The 18,151-nt window shown below is 42.9% G+C and overlaps 2 protein-coding genes across 2 annotated transcripts; one reads left to right on the plus strand and one right to left on the minus strand.

Moving 5' to 3' along the window:
• Positions 1 to 1,264: 1,264 nt before the first annotated feature.
• Positions 1,265 to 9,846, plus strand: LOC104547570 (pyridoxal-dependent decarboxylase domain-containing protein 1-like; the record flags this gene model as incomplete). Its single annotated transcript, XM_010193335.1, has 9 exons — positions 1,265 to 1,353; positions 2,042 to 2,147; positions 3,241 to 3,412; positions 4,060 to 4,178; positions 5,024 to 5,145; positions 7,184 to 7,276; positions 7,372 to 7,468; positions 8,676 to 8,780; positions 9,584 to 9,846. Coding segments are annotated over 9 exons (1,166 nt in total), but the record flags the coding sequence as incomplete, so codon positions are not given.
• A 1,985-nt stretch (positions 9,847 to 11,831) lies between these two features.
• NTAN1 (N-terminal asparagine amidase) lies at positions 11,832 to 17,776 on the minus strand. Its single transcript, XM_010193336.1, has 10 exons — positions 17,714 to 17,776; positions 17,320 to 17,422; positions 17,167 to 17,232; positions 16,449 to 16,557; positions 15,421 to 15,494; positions 14,124 to 14,177; positions 13,355 to 13,408; positions 12,759 to 12,856; positions 12,190 to 12,303; positions 11,832 to 12,011 (listed from the first exon to the last, which is right to left on the minus strand). The coding sequence occupies exons 1-10, from the start codon at positions 17,774 to 17,776 to the stop codon at positions 11,832 to 11,834; spliced, it is 915 nt and encodes a 304-aa protein (XP_010191638.1).
• Between the last annotated feature and the right edge of the window lie 375 nt (positions 17,777 to 18,151).

Below are 18,151 nucleotides of genomic sequence, written 5' to 3' on the forward strand. Positions count from 1 at the left end.
CGGCAGAGTAGACAGAAACAAAGAAGGCAATTTGATTCGGTACATGTTACGAAGTCCGCTTCTCCTGTGTAACATGCTTTTTGAAAGATTGTGTATACTGGTCATAATCTAGTGATAGAATCTATATATGTAATGCATGGATTATAGCTTTTTTTTGTTTAGATTGCAGGGTTTTGAATTTTCATAACAATTCATTTTCTGCTTTCTTGAGTGAGGAGAGATTTGCATATAATTTTGATCTTGAGAGCAGATGATGGAAATCCCTCATAAGCTGCAAGCTGAGTTTGAGTGCACTGATTGGGGAAGATCTGCCTTGGTTTTGTTCAGGCTCTCAGCGTTTAGTGGCTCGTTGCAAGCACTGTGTCTGTGTTTTACTCATGACGCTTGCTGTTGCGATAAAATAGCAGAACACATCAGGACCTGTTGTGGAAATACCGTCGTGGGCGTGCGGTAGCCAGGCCGCGCACGGCTCTCGGCGCTGCTCTCCGAGAAAGAGCGGTCTGGTCCTGGCGGTTACAGCAGAGGGCGCTGTTGTGTCCAGCTGCGATGGGGCGAAGACCGCTGGAGAACTTTGTGGTTTTGTTATGGGCGTTCATTTTAATTGGCCGTGGATTGTTTTGTTTTGGCCATGAGGGAGGCTTGGTTTTGATTTTAATCTAATTAGTGGTTCCACTCAAGACGTAAATCTGTTCATCCTGGTGCAGTGACTTGGTGGGTTGCTTTGCACATTGAAGTGTTTATTTGGAAAGCTTTACTAAGGAGGAGTCGCCCACCTGAATTATAAGGGTTTAAGATGTTTGGCCATTGCTGCATGTCTTATGTGTATAATGGACTCTTAAATACTTCAGTATTATTTTTGTGTGGTTTAAAACAGAAAGTAATCATTAAAACCTATTGAACTTACTTTAAAATGTAGCTGAAGGCATCAAACTAAATATGGCAGCCTGCTGTGACAGGATTTTGCTGTGTGAAATCATTGTTTTTATTTCTATTGGGGTATTTAAACTTCAACACTTAGAAAAGTATTTTATTGGTTAGTTCTAAAACTGGTATATCCAGCTCTGTTTTACTTCTGTTATTTGTCATGTTCAGCGTACCGTTAAAAAAAAAAATCCTTCGTAGTCTGCTTGAGGCCCAGTGCATCGTGTAGATGTGTTACACTACCTAGGAAATGTAATTGTCTTTTATCTAAATTTCAGGTTGCCTTTTGTTTAACTAAGTAAATAAAAATCCATTTCTGTGATTCTTCTATCTTTGTATTCAGATCAAACCTCACATGCTGCGCAGACCTTAACTATTCAGCACCCTGTCATAAGCAGCGAAAGACACGTTTGTGACACTTTCAATCAGTGGGTAAGAACGGATGCTTTTTCTCTTTAGGAGGAAAGAAGTGACAGAGGAATGCTTCCAGGGATCAATCAGTAATGACAAAACCTTTGGTAGACTAGTTCGATAGTTATTCTTGATCTGGTATCCTTTGCAAAACCAGTGGGCATTTTGGATTAAAGAGAGGAATTTGCTCTGAAGCAAAGTTGCTTTCCATTCCTGATTATTTTGCATGTAATTATGACTGAAATTATTACTGCATCTTAAGCCTTTGGTAGTGGATTTTTTTCCTTGGTCTTGTGGGAATATGTGAAAACTTGAGAACTCTGTTAATCGGCTAGATCCTTCATTGACAATGTCTGTGTATTTGTGAGTACCTTAAGGTAATTAATTCTAGAAACCTGTGCTTTCAGATAGCTGAGCACATCGCTATATTGGATCAGTTGCATAGTCATAATGCTATAATAAATGACGACTGCAGAAACTTCTGACTTGTAACACTTGTAGCTTATCCTGAATTTTCAAGATTTTAAGTACATGTCCAGCTTTGTCAGATCACCAGCAAGCTGACGTATTTTGTTAAAAGAAGTGATTTTGAGAAATACAGAAAACGTTAGTGTGTGGTTCTGCATTGACTGCGGGAAGAATCCAGCCCTAGACAGCGACCGCAGGAGGTCGTGCTCTGTGCGTGTCTCACTGCGCCTTGTCCCTTCAGCTCGGAGAGCAGCTGGCACAGCTGGTTCCTGCCAGTGGAGTCGATGTGGTGGAACTGGAGGATGAAGGCACATGCGTGCGTTTTAGCCCACTGATGACTTCTGCAGGTAACATCCACTTTATTCAACCACTTGTAAAAACTGGGATTTGCTATATAAGTCTAGAACAATCTCCTGGTGTAAAAGCAGATATACTCAAGAAAATCTTTATTATATTATCCTATTGTGAGGATTTTTTTATAGACAACCATATCAGCTGTATCATTCTGCTGTGCCTTACCAACAGGGCATTAGAGGTAGCTCAGCTATCGTATGTGACATTGCCTCGCTGCCTCTGCAGAGAAAGACTGGTTTTTTAAATCTGTTAGGAAAAGCAAGGGGAGCAGCTCTTTGTTTCTGATAGTTATAAAAGAAATATGAAGGAAAAATCATCCCTACCTTTCCTTCTCTCAGCTGCTTAACACAAGAAAAAGGTGCTTGACCTTTCTACGCAGGTGTTTCAACACTGAAACGGTGTTCAAAATATAACTACTTAACTGGAATTATTTACTAAACCTCTCGGTATTTCTGTAATCACTGATGCAGGAGGGGGAAAAAATAACCGTTGTGTTTTGGAAAGTGTCCTGGGATTTCACGTTCAAGTCAGTACCGTGTACGTACTTGTTTAGACGCGGCAGCCCCACGGAGCAACGCGCAGGGGCTCGGGGCGCTGTGTCCTGCCAGTCTGTGTGGGGTGAATGGCTTAGGCTGTCGAAACACCTGGCACTGACATGGGAGGATCCTGGTGTACTCAGAAAAGGTGATTTTTAGAGTAATGTAACTTGGTGATGCTGTGATGACTTTTATTTTTTTTTAAATCCAGCATGAAAGCTTATTCCTTGTCTGTTTGGCTATGAGAAGAGGAATTCTTCTGATGCTATGTACTTGGGTCACAAAAAAGGATATTGTCCTTATTCGTTTGTAAATCAGAAAATCCATTTCATTAGCTTTTTAAAAATGAAATATTTAGTTTTCTCCATTTTGGTGTATCAGTGGCTGGATAACTGAAGAAAAAACAGTTATATAGGTCAAGATATTTCAATACTCTAAGTTATATTTCTGATGGACTTAGAGTGACTTCTTTGCAAATGACTTATTTAATCTGGACATCTGTGTGCATGTCCATTCACTTTTATCACACTGTAATACATCAGCTCTTTAGTTTTAGGAACTGAAATACAAGATGTTGATCAGTTAGTAGACTGCTTAAAAATGAAGATCTCAGTATTGACAAGTACAATGCAACTGAGAGAGGAATTTGAGCAAGAAGTGAGAAGGACAGTAGGCCTGTTGTACATTGAAGATCTCAGCTGGCCAGGATTAGGTGTTGTAAGGTAACTTTTTTATATTTTCTTCATTGTATACTTGAATAGACTGCATTAACAGAAAGGAATAAGTGATCTCTTCAATGTTGATTTGGCTGTACTGTTTGCTGATTCGTATTTGGCTTTTCACTGAGTCAAAGCTTTTGAGCGCTTTGTAAAAGATCACCTTTTTAATGTTGCTTACTTTGGGTTTATCTTTTTTTTTAAGAAAAACTGAAGAGTTGTTTTAACAGAACTAGGGCAACAGTTCTAATACTGGAGGCAGTGTGTGGATCTGTTAGATGGATATGTGATATACATGTGCATCCTACTGTATAACTTAGATTTTAATCTGTAATGAAATGCAGTAATATACTGAATGAGACCCTTCATGTGTCTGTTCTGACCCTCTGATACCGTCTGCTGGGAAGAATTCTCCGTAGTAAAACCAGTTACATCTAATAATACCTAGAAGTCTGCTGTGTTCAGTTAAGCTTGCAGCAGCAACCTCCCCCCACTCCAGCATCTCTGATGACAAACCCAGTTGTTGAGCTACACTGTAATGTTTTGAGGTTTTTGGTTCATAACACACAGAAATTTGTATAAACATGCTAAATGTCTATATATTTTTGTATGTACTGTAAAGTGAAATCACCATCTTCTGGCTTGTTTTGAAGATACAACTATCACAGCGATGGGAAGAATGATGAAAAACAAGAAAAAGAACTAGAAAAAATCAACACAGAGCTGCTGAAGAAATTAAATGAACTGGAGTCGGATCTCATTTTTTCCTTGGGTAACTGAACTGTTTTACAACAACCCCTCTATTCAAGCTGATAGTCATTTTACTGGCTGTGTTACAGCAGTTCAATAGGTCATTCATAGATGGGTCGTTGTAACGCAAAATTACACTGCTGTGTATGTGGTTATTGTGGCTTTGTTTCCTCCTCACCCCTTTTTAATGTCCCCCCTCACAAATGCTCAGCAGGGTGTGTGAGCTGCACTGCTCTCAGAAATACTTGTGAAAGGTGACTTACGACCAACCAGCCCAGCAGTTTCCTTGTCAGGAAGAACAGGTGCTGCAGTGTTCATGGCTGCAAACTGAACTGGCTCAGGTAGTGAAGGGCAGGTCTCGCTCAAAACCCACTCATCAGTCCACTGCTTTCTGTGGATGGATTAAAGCTTCAGATTACTGTAATGATAATTAGCTGCACTTTCACATTTACATAGTGCCACACTATAGCTGAAATAATATTAACTTGCTTACTCAGAATTCTGATCTTTTTCTAGTCGGCTTTCGAAAATTAAGTGGCCTGGACTGATGGAACCAAGTCATCTCTAAAAGGCAGAAAGTATTGAATTTGAAGCATATTCAACCCTGATTATTTATTATATGACTCCTTGGCTGTATAAAAGATCCACTGCTTTTCTTGTTTAGATGTTGTTTTCTTTTCTCTTTTTGAAAGCCCACAGGGCTGAGCTTTTTCAGTCTGCACAATTTATACCTCTGCAGATACCGCCCTTGATTACTGAAGCATGTGTTTGCATCAGGATTTCCAGACTCACAAGCACGAGTATTGCAGCTGCTGTGAGAAGGCGTTTTTGTGCACCACAAAGACTCGATTCTCCCTGTGCTCGCAGGTCCAGAATTTGGAGGGCAGAAGAATTGCATTTATATTGGCATGGTAAATGAGGATCTGGATGTGTCGGAGTTGGTTGAAACTATTGCAGCAACAGGCAGAGAAATTGAAGAAAATTCAAAAGTATGTATTAATAAATCACAAAGCATTTCAGCACCTTTGTTTCCCGCCCCCCCGCTTCCATATTGACTTCTGGGCATGGTTTTGTTCTTTGTGAAAGTAAAAATTGTCCTCTGCAACAAATGGTATTGATTACTGTGGAAGTAACAAAGCGTGTCCACGTAAGGAGAACTTTTGTTACAGGGTTGACATTCTGAGGATGTGCTGATTTCTGTTCATGGTCCTATGCTCAGTAGTTCTAAATAAAAATCTTTACTACTACTGAAATAGGCTCATTTAAGCTGTCAGGAAAAAAACAGGGAAGGTAGGGACAGATTGTGAGCTGATGTTTCTCACTACTGCTAGATATGGCGGGATTGAGATTGTTTATACCAGCTTTAAGATAAGACTGTGTCCTAAAATGCGTGAAAAATATTAAATTGGTGGCTTAAAAACAGAAACCACAAATGACCTATTGAAGTAGCTGATGAACCAGCTCCTTTTTGTAAAAGCATTTACCTGATTACAGTTCTTCAGATGTTCTCTAAAGCAGAATTCCTACATGACGTGCACCAAAAATGAAGGCCTGTCCTTTCCTTCCTCTAGTGGTGGGCATTTAATTTCCTCACCTAAAAAATAAAGAGAACTTCAGAAATCCTATGCCCAGAAATTGCCTTTCTGCCCATGGGGATATGTTGATTTTGGCAGTGAAAGATTTTCTGGCAGTGTTTTCTGGACACTTTCTGCCCACTGTTGACTTGAGGGTGAGATGAAAGATGCTTTGCCTGTAGAGCACCTTCAGTTTTTTAACTGTTGTAGCAGAGAGATTAGGAACCAAATGTAGGAATATGGGCTGCTCTGATCCTGAAGCTTCTAGGGAGCAACAGAGAGTAGTGGAGGACTCAGAAAAGTGTCGTCCTTGAAACCAGCTACAATAAATCTGTGGTACTGAAAGGACCCTACACCATTTGATTCAAAACTGAAAAGCAGAAACAATCTGTGAGAATGACACTTGCACCATGTAGAGAAGTGGTGTCTGGGACCAGAGAGAAGCTTAGAAAAAGACTACTCCAATACCAGCAAGCCCTGAGGACACACAGATAGGTGCACTAAAAATGAAACAAAGTAAGACCAGCATCTTTGCTGAACCAGAAAACACAGTGGTTCCTCCTTGTGCTCTCAATGCAAATCCAGTGCACTCCCTTCTGCAGTCAGTGCACGGGGACACGGAGCTTGCTGTGGTGGTCAGGGCCTGGCTTGCCTCTGTGCCAGGGAAAAGGAGCAGCTTCCTCTTTTTTCCTTAGTTTTTACTGACAGTAACGTAAATTTTTGGCACTTTGGAGGAAGTGCCTGTCACCTAGGCCTTTGGCAATATTAAAATCCATATTAAGTTATGGAAATTGGCATTTGTCTTGCACATGACAAAGCCGTGACTTTGGTTTCTGATCTCTTGGGTTTGTTCACTTACTGCCCCTCCAGCTCTCCCAGTAAACTGCTGGGCCTTTGCAGTGTAAAACATCACAGGCGCTTGCACAGCGATCAGATGGGCAGTCATGTATTAGATTTGAAAAACCAAGTTGAATCAGTGACTGACACAGACCCAGCTGGACTGTGAGGCTGCTTTAAATCCCGGACACTTGAGAGAAACCAAAAGCTCATCTGTAAATCTAAAAACTCTTCCCAAGCAGACTCAGCATCTGATGAACGTGTACGTGCTAAGCAGATCTTTGAAGAATTTGGGTCACAGGCTTGCCTCCAAGTACAACAGAAATATGTACCATTCCTGTTTGAAGTTTAATAGCTTTTAAAAATCCTGCAGTCGGCCTGTACGTCTTTTAATTTACAGTCATAATGAAACCGTGCTTGTCAGATACTGTCTTGAAGTAGAAAAATGTCCAACTACCACGTCTTCATCCTCAAAACCTGAACTAAAAAGACATTTTCAAGTCCAGATAATTTATATAATAATAATGTATAATACTATGTGTATTATGTAAATTAATGTATAATGAGAATGTATATAATTATTTCTATATAATAACATAATTTCTGGTTTTATTAGTTGTTAGAAAACATGACTGAAGTTGTTAGAAAAGGGATACAGGAAGCGCAACTTCAGCTTCAGAAAGCAAATGAAGAACGACTTCTGGAAGAGGTGAGACTATAACAATTAGTTATCCAGGTAACTCGAAGTGACTTGTGACACAGGTCGCTTGCTCTGCAGCCAGTGCTTAACTGTGTACTTTGCAGGGTCTGCTACGACAAATACCGGTGGTGGGCTCCGTGCTGAACTGGTTTTCTCCATTCCAAGCCTCGCCAAAGGGAAGAACGTTCAATTTAACAGCGGGTAGGTCTCAGTGCAGCTGCAGTGGTAACTGCTGTTGTTTGAACTGGTCCAATTTTATACTAGAACTGCAACACGCTTTCTCGTGCTGACTTGATCGTGACACAGTCCACCCTCAGGATGTAAAAGAAGATGCTTGTCACTATTTCTGTAACACCCAAGACAATCTTCTGGCCTTACTTGTGCAGTTTACATTTTGTTCTTGCATGTGGAGTCGCGTTAAGCAGGCGATAGCAGACATTGGCATTTATTAACAGAGGCCTAATTTCTGTGACTTTTGGCTACGTACCCTGCGAATGTTTGGCATCTAAGCTAGCAGGGTAGCTCAGGTCTCAGAACAGTCCTTTGCTGTGTACACACACACGTATCCTCTTGAGTATGCTCGCAAAGCAGCACTCGGATGTGATGCGCTGCTGGAACTTGATGTCTTTGTCTGAAACCCTGGTTTGAGATTATCTGGCTATTGCCAGCTGGAGAAAGGTACCGCTTGGTGTGGTCAGCAGTGCGATGTCTCACAAGGACAGGCTGAAACCAGCTGGGGGCCGGCACGGACATGGCTTTGTGGGAGACGGCAACGGAGGGACTATTGCAGCGTAAAAGACTATTATTTTACTAATATATTTGTAATTATTGTCTGGTGATGTGAAAAGAACTCTCCATAGCCTCCACGTCATTAAGACCGATGTACTAACGTAATACTTTCTGAAATCCTACATTTTCACTGTAAAAAGTGTGGCAGAGTCTTAAAAATATTCCTCAACTCAGCAGTGTCTGTCGGCCCTAGAACAATAGCACAGCTGTGTCTCTGTAAGCAGCAAGGAAGGCTTCTGCTGGATTTGGGATCTTTCTTTCTGATTCTTGATGCACCAACTGGAAGGTTCTTGTGGCAGAGAACAGCAAGGCTTCCCTGGGAACATTTACCCTCTGCTCAATAGCTTGCAGCTAGGAGTATGTCAGGTGCCCAGTGGAGAAGGGGAAAAGGACTACGGGGTGTAGCAGCATTGTGGAATGTGAGGGAAACTTCAAGAATCTTTGAAAGTCTTGGCACTGGGAGACAGCTACCAGCAAGTAGCAGTTTCAGCTCAACCTAGCACATGCAATTTCAAAAATGTGCAGCAAAATCAAGACGGTTACATATCCTGTAAATACAGATTGAACAGAAAACTTGTCTGGTTTGTGCTATATTCAGTTTCTTTTTTTAAACCTGCAGGCTCTCTAGAATCCACAGAATCCACATACGTGTCAAAAGCCCAAGGAACAGGCACCACTCCACCACCAACTCCTACTGCCAGCCTTGCAAAGCAGAGACTTCCTGGTAAGTTTCTAGGTCTTAGTATTATTCATAAAACTTGCTAAAACATCTGCCATCTGAGCTGTATGACACAGGAGGACCCACATGGTTTTCTGTCTTTCATAATATCTGGAACTGGAGCTCATCTTCTAGTGCCTTAAGTCTGCCTTAAAAACCATTTAAACGTGGCACAGAGCACCTTGTTTTCTCCCCAGGAATTCCCCCTGGGACTCGAGGGAGTTGTTATCCCATTAACTAACAACTGCCTATGAAGTCTGAAATTTTCCTCTGGAGTATTATAAGGTTATGGAGTTTTGGAAGCTAGCCAGAAGTTTTATTTGAAATAAAAGCATAACTAGTGTGTAATCATGTATTTCTGTTGCTACACAATATTTTGTGGGCAAAGTAATTCTAAGGTGAAGATCTATTAAACCTACGGCCCTTTCTGTGTAGTTGTGTTAGTAACGAATGTTGATTTGACCAGCAGGAGATCCACAGTTTTAACTCACCTTTTGAGCTGGTTGGCTTCCAGCCTGTGATTTTCAGTGCAGGTTGTTACTCTGGAATGACTTCAGGCCCTGTGGACGGCTTCTGTCTCAGCTGAATTTCCACAGTGTCTGTGTACACAGGATAACACAGATGCTACTGCCTCGCATGCGTACATGTGACACAAGTATGCCTATGGTTAGGGTACAGGTTAGCACCCAGATAACATCTGTTCCTTTGCAGCTCTAAAATTCAGATGCTTGCTTTGAAACTTAACTTGTGCATACGACATTTTTTATTTGCTGCCTTCATTGGTGCTGTTTTCTTCAAATCCTTTACAGGCCAGAAAATTTTTAAAAGGTCTCTAAGAAGTTCTGATGCGTTCAGTGAGACCAGTTCCGTCAGCCACTGCAATGACCTGGAGGAGATGGATCACAGACCCCCAGCTCTATCCCCTGGCCAAGAGCAAGGACCTTTGGAGACAGAAAAAACAGAGCAGCGGCAGGAGGTGGCACAGTCACCACAGACAGACACTGAGGATGTTCAGTGTGACAAATCTCCAACTGACTGCACGACGGCAGAGGAACAAGAGAGTCAAAGATAAAATCCAGGCTGTGGATTTCAGACTTTGCAGAGGAAGCCTGTGCCCTGGGGGCAGGGTGTTCATGATGCATTTGAGATGTGAGCGGTGCCACACACCAGTACAGTAATAACTGCTGTAACTTACTAACTAGGATTCTGCACAGATAGAAATTCACACCCCCATAGGACAGAGATTTGTCTGTGTACACTTGTTACAGTGCTTTAATCCTCTACGAGTCAGTGTCACTGAAGTACCAGTGACCTCTATTACTGGCTCATAAACAGTTGTACCAACAACTGGCAGTTAGCTTTCCTGTAGGAACTGAAGCATGATAGTACTTTCTAACCAATCAGCCACACACAAAATGAAGGATACAGCTGCACCCAATGATTGTGAAATTATCTAGTTTATGTTAATACACTTTAAAAAAACCAACTGCCAATCATTCACCTTTTTAATATCTAAAATTCAGTTTAGCCTCTTCTGCAAAACATCGACTGCAGTCCCACGAGTGCTGTTTGCTCCTTTCTTTTCAACCTGACAACCCTGCCAAACGGTGGTGCCTGTGTACACAGAAGTCACTGAACAGTACGTTGCCATCACTGCTGTTGTGTGACCTGACCCAGCCAGCGAAGGCCCCAGGTACAGTGAGGACTAAGTTAGTTTCAAGCCTTTCAGAAAGAAATAGCTCCTCTGCATGCCTCAACAGCTTCCTGCTTCTGCCACTGGAAAGAATCACCCACACCCCATTATTTTCCTTTGCACGCCATTTATAAACCAAATACTCATGAACACATCTACGCAGTGTAACTGGAGTTCTTTCTGTTATTTTTAAAGATTGAGGTAGTGACGCTTGAAAAACCAATACATTTGTGACGGTTTCAACACTTATTTTTTGAATAACAGTAACTTACCTATGGTAGGAATTGTACAGATTCAAAGAAATTACACAGGTTATTTACACTACAGCACAACTCACTGAGTAATACACAAGCAAAGCTTTAGATAAATCAAAAGCTAACGTGTACAAGTCTCCCTCTCCCGAATGTTCTCAGTCCTTTGCTGCAGTTCCAGAGCCTTCTGTGGAAAGGAGTGCTTTGGAAACGCTTGCCTTCCCCGAGAGCTCTGCTGCTGAGACCCACCCCAGCCCCACAGAGCTGCGCAGAAGGACTGCAGCACCGGCATCGGGGTTTTCTTTGGGTGGGGCTGGGGTTTTTCCTTTCCCCTCACAATTCTAAATTAACACCATAATGGCTGTAGTGGGAGCAGGACTTTGATACTTTTGAAAAATCTGGGCTTTTGTAGTTGTCCTGTCACCTGCTTGGACTTTCAGCTTTAGATCCCGTGGGTCTGGGGTGCCATGGCCAAGGTCAATTTTGCCGTTAGGGTAATTTATGTAAATCGGAGTGCAGTTTTTTCTAAAGTGCAAAACCAACTGCATTGACCAGTCTTCCTCCTTGGTTTCTTTGGTGCAATGAAGTATGTTAATAAGAGTAATTTGTGGGGATAAAGTTATCGCCACAAGGATTAATTTTTAATGTTTTTATATTTGGAAGTGTTAAACCAGTAGTTTTGTTGGAATGAGCTTCATTCTTCAGATCTCTCAATAAAGATTCTTCAGATTATTACTCTTGAACTAAATTATTGTTGAAGGCTCTCTCCTCAGTTTCAGGAAGCTTTAAGCATGTGCAGGAAATCATTTTCTAGAGTAAACACCAACATCACGATTCCCTTCTCAGTCTCTCACCCTGCTCCCTCTCTTTACCTGTGTGGATCAAATTACTGCCCTGGAGCGAGAGGTCGTAAAGCCAAATTCTTCCTTCCAAGTGGCAGTGATTCCTAGGTACATAATGCAGAAAAAACAAGTGACTTCTGCCAAAATATTTTATTTTGAAAAGCACAGAAACAAAAGTATTTGTGATGAGCAATACACTTTTTTTTTGCAACAAACTGCTCTTCTTGCAAGACTGTGCTTCCCTAGAGCAGCTGTGGTGGTTAGTTCCGGGTTAGATTTTGCCAGAACAAACCTGTTCCCACAACCCTTCTTCGTTTTTTTTGTAGACGCGAGGTCTCCTGTCAGGAAACAGGGAGCGAGATGGGAATGGATGTTCTTTCAAAAATGTCAGCGTCGATCTAATGTGGGAAACAAAGTGGGGTGGCTCAGCCAGGGGCGACGTGGAAAGATTCTGAAAAACAAGACGGTAGCAAAAGCTGCTTGACATTCAGAACACAAAGTTCTCGATTATTCTGCCTTCTAAGATTATTTCCCACCCTCCCCAGCAGCACAGTGGGAAAAGTTCAGACAGCCCACGCGCCTTTCTCTGCTCCGCTAGAAGGAGAAAAATGAAAGTCTGTCTCAAGTACCTGTAAAATCTGTTTATCATCCTGTTCCAACCAGAAATCCACATGTGGGAAAGGCCTCCAGAAGTAAGGCCCAATGTGCAGTTGTTCCATCTTTGCGTCATAAATGTTTGTCAGCTGTAACAACACAGGGAGCCTTAAGCCCAGATGAAAGAGACAACAAATTCATCTGCTCTGCAAGGCCTGAAGCTGCAGCTTCTGTCTGCACCCCAGCTCAGCCCTGCTCCATTCCTACTGCACTGAGATTAACCAGTTATTCTGACAAACACGACGTTAAACTGCAACAACAAACCGTGACGTGAAAGACGCTGCTGGGATTGTGCCCATGGCCTGAATCTCTTTCCGTGAACCATCCTGACGGGGCTGTGGTTCCAGAGGGCTTCCCCTGGCAGAAGTGGTTTGACCTCCACCGCTCTCCTTTGCCTTGCTCCTCCAGCTTTCCCAGTGCTTTGGTTACTGACAGAACACTACCAAAGTAATTTTTTCCTCAGACTTCTCACATTTCATAACCCCTCAACTCTCTCTCTCCCCTTCCAGCACAAACACCCTGTCTTCCCATTATTTTTACTCACTGGTGCTCCTGTTAAAACATGGGCTGAGCGCAAATCCTCATCCGGCCCTTTTTCTGGGAAGGTTGCAGGGAAAATCTCTGCTGTTTTAACGTTCACAGCTGGCAGGAAATAGAGTTTAAACGCAGAAACAATGAATTCTTACAAACACTTGTTTAAAATGACCATGTCCCCAGAAGGACTACATAGCAGGAACTTCAGAACACATAAATACTGCTCTTGGATTTCTCTGTACCACAGACCTCATAGCCTGCGGTAGCCTATTTCCACTTATTCTGCTCTGACAGCATTTCAGTACTGCAGAGGAACATTTTCAGAGATACTTAAACTAGAAAAAAACAAGACCACAGAACAAACAGTGAAAAGAAGGCTGAATTCTAACCCCAAAGGTTAGTACAGCAACTTTGCATTTGTACACAGCCACTTACACGTGTGCCTCTACCTAACTGCGGCACCAGGAGAACAACTATTTCTACCCAGGCCTCCAACAGCAACACTGAACTTTTAGCACAGGCTTCACCTACCCGTTACTGGATACCAGATTTACTATTGGAATCTGCAGAGTACTCCAGGTACAAAAGAAATAAATTCTAACTCACCTATTCCATAAATGATTGGAAAGTGAACGTCCTTTTCTTCTCTATCATTTAGTTCTGCAAGAAAAAAAAATAAAGCCAATCTCTTAGGGCTTTGCATTCTTTTCTGAGCAGCACTCACATAGGTGTGTGTTTATTAGAGAAGAACAGAGCCAGTATTGCATAAAGACAGAAAAAAAACCCAAGGAAGCCTAAAAGAACTACAGAGAAGGTGGTGCAAACCAACACCAGTGAGCACGGGCCTGGAGCAGAAGCCCACCTCCCAGCAGCGCAGCCGGCTCCAGCTGCCGCTCTGCCTTCTGCGCAGGCATTTTACAGGGACAAACCCGCAACGCAGAACTACCGTGGTGCCGCGTTTCTGTCACCAACAGCGCTGCAAAGATGATGGAAGTACGACCTGAACACGATACACAGAACAGGAAATGACTCCTTCGATGTGGCATCACACACTGTGAACTCAGGGAAGGAGGCACCAATTTGCTCACACCTGCAGGGGCGCGGGCTGCCAGTGCCTCTCGCAGCGGCCTCTGAAGATACCCACAGACACAGGGCCTCTTTCCACAGGACAAAGGTGGCGAAATAGCCAGTAATAATCACAGGGGCTTCTGTCTGACATCACCACACACACTACCAGCAATAACACTCAAAATCTGCCACTTGTTACGGAGGACTCGTGCTGTTCTTTCTGACAGGACAGATAAAAAAAGCCATGCGTGAAAAGGCCCTTTCAGTGCCTAAAGATACTTCAGAAACCAAGGAAACATCTTCTTACCTGTTACGCAGAAAGTCACTAAATGAACATCATCCGGCTGGAGATCGAACGCTCCTACAACAACGACAGCAGCAATGTGTAAGACTGACAGGTGGCAAAGCACGTGCTGTGCATAGGCAAGGGGCTCTATCAGTGCTGTGCCCTGCAGAATATTTGGGCAGAGAGACCTAACATCTGCTCCTAAATAAGGCACAGAGCAAAGAGCGTTTTGTAGAGTTGCTTCAAGCCAACTTGTACAGCCTTAAAGCCACAGCTACTAAAAACAGCAGTAATTTACAGAAAGCAACCATGTGCAATAGCAAAAACACGCTGAAGTGTTGTGCCATTTCCCCTTTTACTGACACTGGTTTAGCTCTGGCATCACATTGGCTCTGCTTTCAGCACTGCGCATTTAACAGCTTATATTTAAATGTATATTCCTAAAATGTTACCTAGAGAGTGAGTGGACCCAGTCTTTCATCAGCTATATTTTAATTACGCTTTCTGCCATCCCACAAAGTTCTAACAGCCATACAATGTTATTGTTTCAAATTGTAACTTGATGCATGAAAATCAGAAGCTTGGAAAAAATACATTAACCAGAATTATTCATTCTGCACAGGACTCTCACAGGACACACAACCCTGCGAACAGGAAGCCCTGGCTGCCATGGCCATGAGGGTGCACCCCATGACCTTGTCCTTGTTTACCCCTTGGGCCACCTCCCTCTACTCCTGACATCTGCCCCCACCCCGGCTCCTTCCCCAGTCCCGTGGGGCCAAGGCTTCTCCACTCTCCCAAAGCGCTCAACAAAAGCCAGAGCACTTACAGGGCTGGTTGTAAAGCACCTCAGTCTTTCTCCAGACTAAAAGATTTTCTAAAGAGATGTAAGGTTTTTTTATCAGACAATCCCAACTGGTAATTAAATTTTACCTCATCGCATTAAGGCATGAAACGAACCGTAACTAATGAAGTCACCCACATGTATAAATTTAGACACTTGACCAAGATCACGCAGCGCAGCGGCAGCAGAGCCGGGGGCTGAGCCCGGCTGATCTGCACTCCAGTGCTATGCGCTACAGCAGAAGCCAGGAAGAAATCACCAGTTCAGAGCCCCCATCCCGTGCACCGCTGGGTGCAAGCCTCAGAAGCCCAACCCCTCTCCACATAAGGTTCTCAGTTAGAGGAAACACCCTCCAAAACAAATCTGGATTTCCTTCCATTAAATGACAGGGGGCTCAGATTACAAACAAACTTGACCCAAATCAAGTCAGAACTATTTTTTTTGGACATGAGAGTGGAAAAAACGTGAACTTACTAAGAAGCTGATTAGTAAGTTTTTGTGATAACTGCCTATCATCATTGAAACCTCCAACTAGGTGCACTTCCAGCCTAGCAGAGATGGAATAACAGGAAACAGCAGTTAAAAAGACATCCCAAAGTGAACAGCTTTACCAAATAATCCCCAGCCCAGACTGCAAAGCGATCATTAGAGAAGCCTCACTTGTTACAGTCACATGCGCCGAGTTGATTTGTGTTACAAACACTTCAAGGATCATCTAGGGAATAGCACGAATTAAAGACTTTAGGAAGCGTTACATGCACACAATTTCAACTACCCCAGTGGTGCCTCCAATGGTCGGCACCTCTGGTTTGGACTGCACTTAGTAACCACCTTTCTGCTCCCAAGAAAGGGTTAATTAAACATGAGGAATTTTACTCCTGTGACCTCGCAAGCACTCTGACCAGACAGCAAGGGTCCTTGCTGACAAGTGTCTATGGAAAGACAAGTCCTGACAAACCAAGAGCTTTTAGAGACTGTATCTAAGTTCATTCAGCTTTTGTTCTTATCAAACTACAGGGGCAAAAAACTCCCCACATTTAGAAAGAACTTTGTTTGCTAAATTCTGTTTCAGAGGGGTTTTTTGCCACCATCACCCCTCTCCTTTCCCCTCCCCCCCCACATGCAGGACTTAAAAAAATCCCTGATGGATCCCAAAAGAATTTACAAGACTAACAGTCTGGAAGGAAAACCAATATAAAACCAAAACCAGTTGTTCGGAAGATTTTGCACATCTGAAACAAAAGTGACCTGGGAAACAGCAGACAGAAAACCTCACAATGGCATTTTACAGAGACACTGTTCAGAGCAGAACCATGTTTTAAACCACTGCTAAAAACACTCTCAAAATCACCATCAAGGAAATAGTTTTCACTTTACTGATAAAGAGACGTTTCCTGCAGTTACCTTGTCCAAACCCCATATAATCACATAAATATTCCCCACCTTACAAGCTGCAATAGCTTTGTGAAAAAGAGTCCACGAGAAGTAAGAGCAGAGCTGACCTTCCATATCCTGCAGTCTTAGAGAAGGATTTTACTGAACTCATTATGAGCGACACCTCAGCTTCCGTGTCTGATCCGTCGCAGTGTGTCAGGCAGGTAGCTCCGCTGCCTGAGGAAGGCAGGAGACGACAGTTAATGGTGCTGGTGGAGGCTGCCATAATTTAAACCACTACCAGTTTACGCTACTATAGTGGTGTAAGAAGCTACATCCATCACCACGTCGCTTCCTCTCAGGACAGCAGCCTCCAGCAGAGGGTATGGGCTGACTGAATGAGGCAATCACCTCGTCATGTGCCCCACTATAAAATCACCACAATTCACATGAAGCGTGCGAGTGCCCTTTTACCCAGGGCCAGGCAACACGTCCAATGTCACAAATCCAGGTGCGTAGGGACGATCCTTCCATAAATTCTGCCTGTTACTACCACACCCTGCAGGCCTGAACTGCTGCACACAACCAAAGTCTGCAGCTGCCACCACCCACAGCCACGGGAGCAGATCAAGTTTAGGAACTGCTCACTGAGCAACCAGAACGAGGAACCTCTGACAGTGACCGTGCCAACTCCAAACAAGTCATTTAGTTAACACATCATGTCACTTCTCGAGATTCAAGTTTACGTAAGTGTAACTGCAGTTTCTTTTATTAACACAGCACGAACCAGTACTAATTCATTACTTCAGAGTTACAGGTTTTGTTCTGAACTCCCTCTAAAGATACCTGTGTGTCGGAGCACAACTATGTGGCATGTAGTCGCATCATCTGACCCCAGGATGGAAACAGACCCTATTTTAAAGGAAAGAAACACTGTAAGAACTCGGCTCTCACAATCGCTGCTTCAGTAGCAGAAAAAGTGTTTACGTTTCTACCTACCATCTTTAGGGGTAGTCACGGCAAACTCCCTCTGCTGGACATAGAGAAGACCTTTGGGTTCCACAACCTGAGCAGGCTGACTTCTTAGAAGCTTTGCCTTTTCCTAAAGATAAATAACAGAGACTACAATGGCTGAATTCCCAGGCGTATCCATTACTTGATAGAAACATCACCTCTGAAAAGCAAACGGAGCCAGGTCACAGAGAAACGTGTATTCTGTATAATGGAATATTCTGCATTTTGAGAGTTTTTCACTTTCCTGCCGCTGATGTAGTTAACTGTTAAATCCCATCATTCCATAAACACACAAAATCCTTCTCCCTGCTTGATAGATGGTAAAATGCAGGTATAACAAAAAGCAATAAGACTTGGCCAAGATTATGTTAGACAATACCTGAACTGATCTCAGAAGTTTAATCAGGGCAAGAAACTTTTGAAATTTAAGTGTTTCAGTCATGGTGCCACAATCCACTGCCACAACCCAGCATATTTATTTAGTACTGCCAAAATATTGCTATTTATTAGCCTGCTTAGTGCATGGGCAACCCAGATACCTAAGCTGAGACTACTGCAGTGTGTGTCACAGATCTGCTGGGGAGGCAGTGAATTTCCATCCTGGAGTTCAAAAAATACAGTTTTATCAAGTCTACACTGGTTTTATCCAAAAAACTCAGTTTCTACAAAGAAGCATATTCTGATGAGCAGGGTTTTCCCAGCCAGCTCTGCTCAGCAGCTCCCTGCCCACAGCCTGCCGTCAGGGTTACAACATTTATATACTGACACTGAGGCTAGCACCTTCCTAAAAGTTACTATTTCGGATTTATCACCGGTT

Source organism: Mesitornis unicolor, unplaced genomic scaffold, assembly GCF_000695765.1.
Source record: "Mesitornis unicolor isolate BGI_N332 unplaced genomic scaffold, ASM69576v1 C13687477, whole genome shotgun sequence".
Taxonomy (NCBI): Eukaryota; Metazoa; Chordata; class Aves; order Mesitornithiformes; family Mesitornithidae; genus Mesitornis; species Mesitornis unicolor.

Coding starts and splice junctions, on each gene's coding strand:
- NTAN1 (XM_010193336.1), bottom strand. CDS start 17,776: ATGACTGAAACACTTAAATTTCAAAAGTTTCTTGCCCTGATTAAACTT. Junction 14,178..15,420: donor ACTTACTAATCAGCTTCTTA/GTAAGTTCACGT, acceptor TCGTTGTTGTAG/GAGCGTTCGATCTCCAGCCG. Junction 12,012..12,189: donor ATGATAAACAGATTTTACAG/GTACTTGAGACA, acceptor CTTGTTTTTCAG/AATCTTTCCACGTCGCCCCT.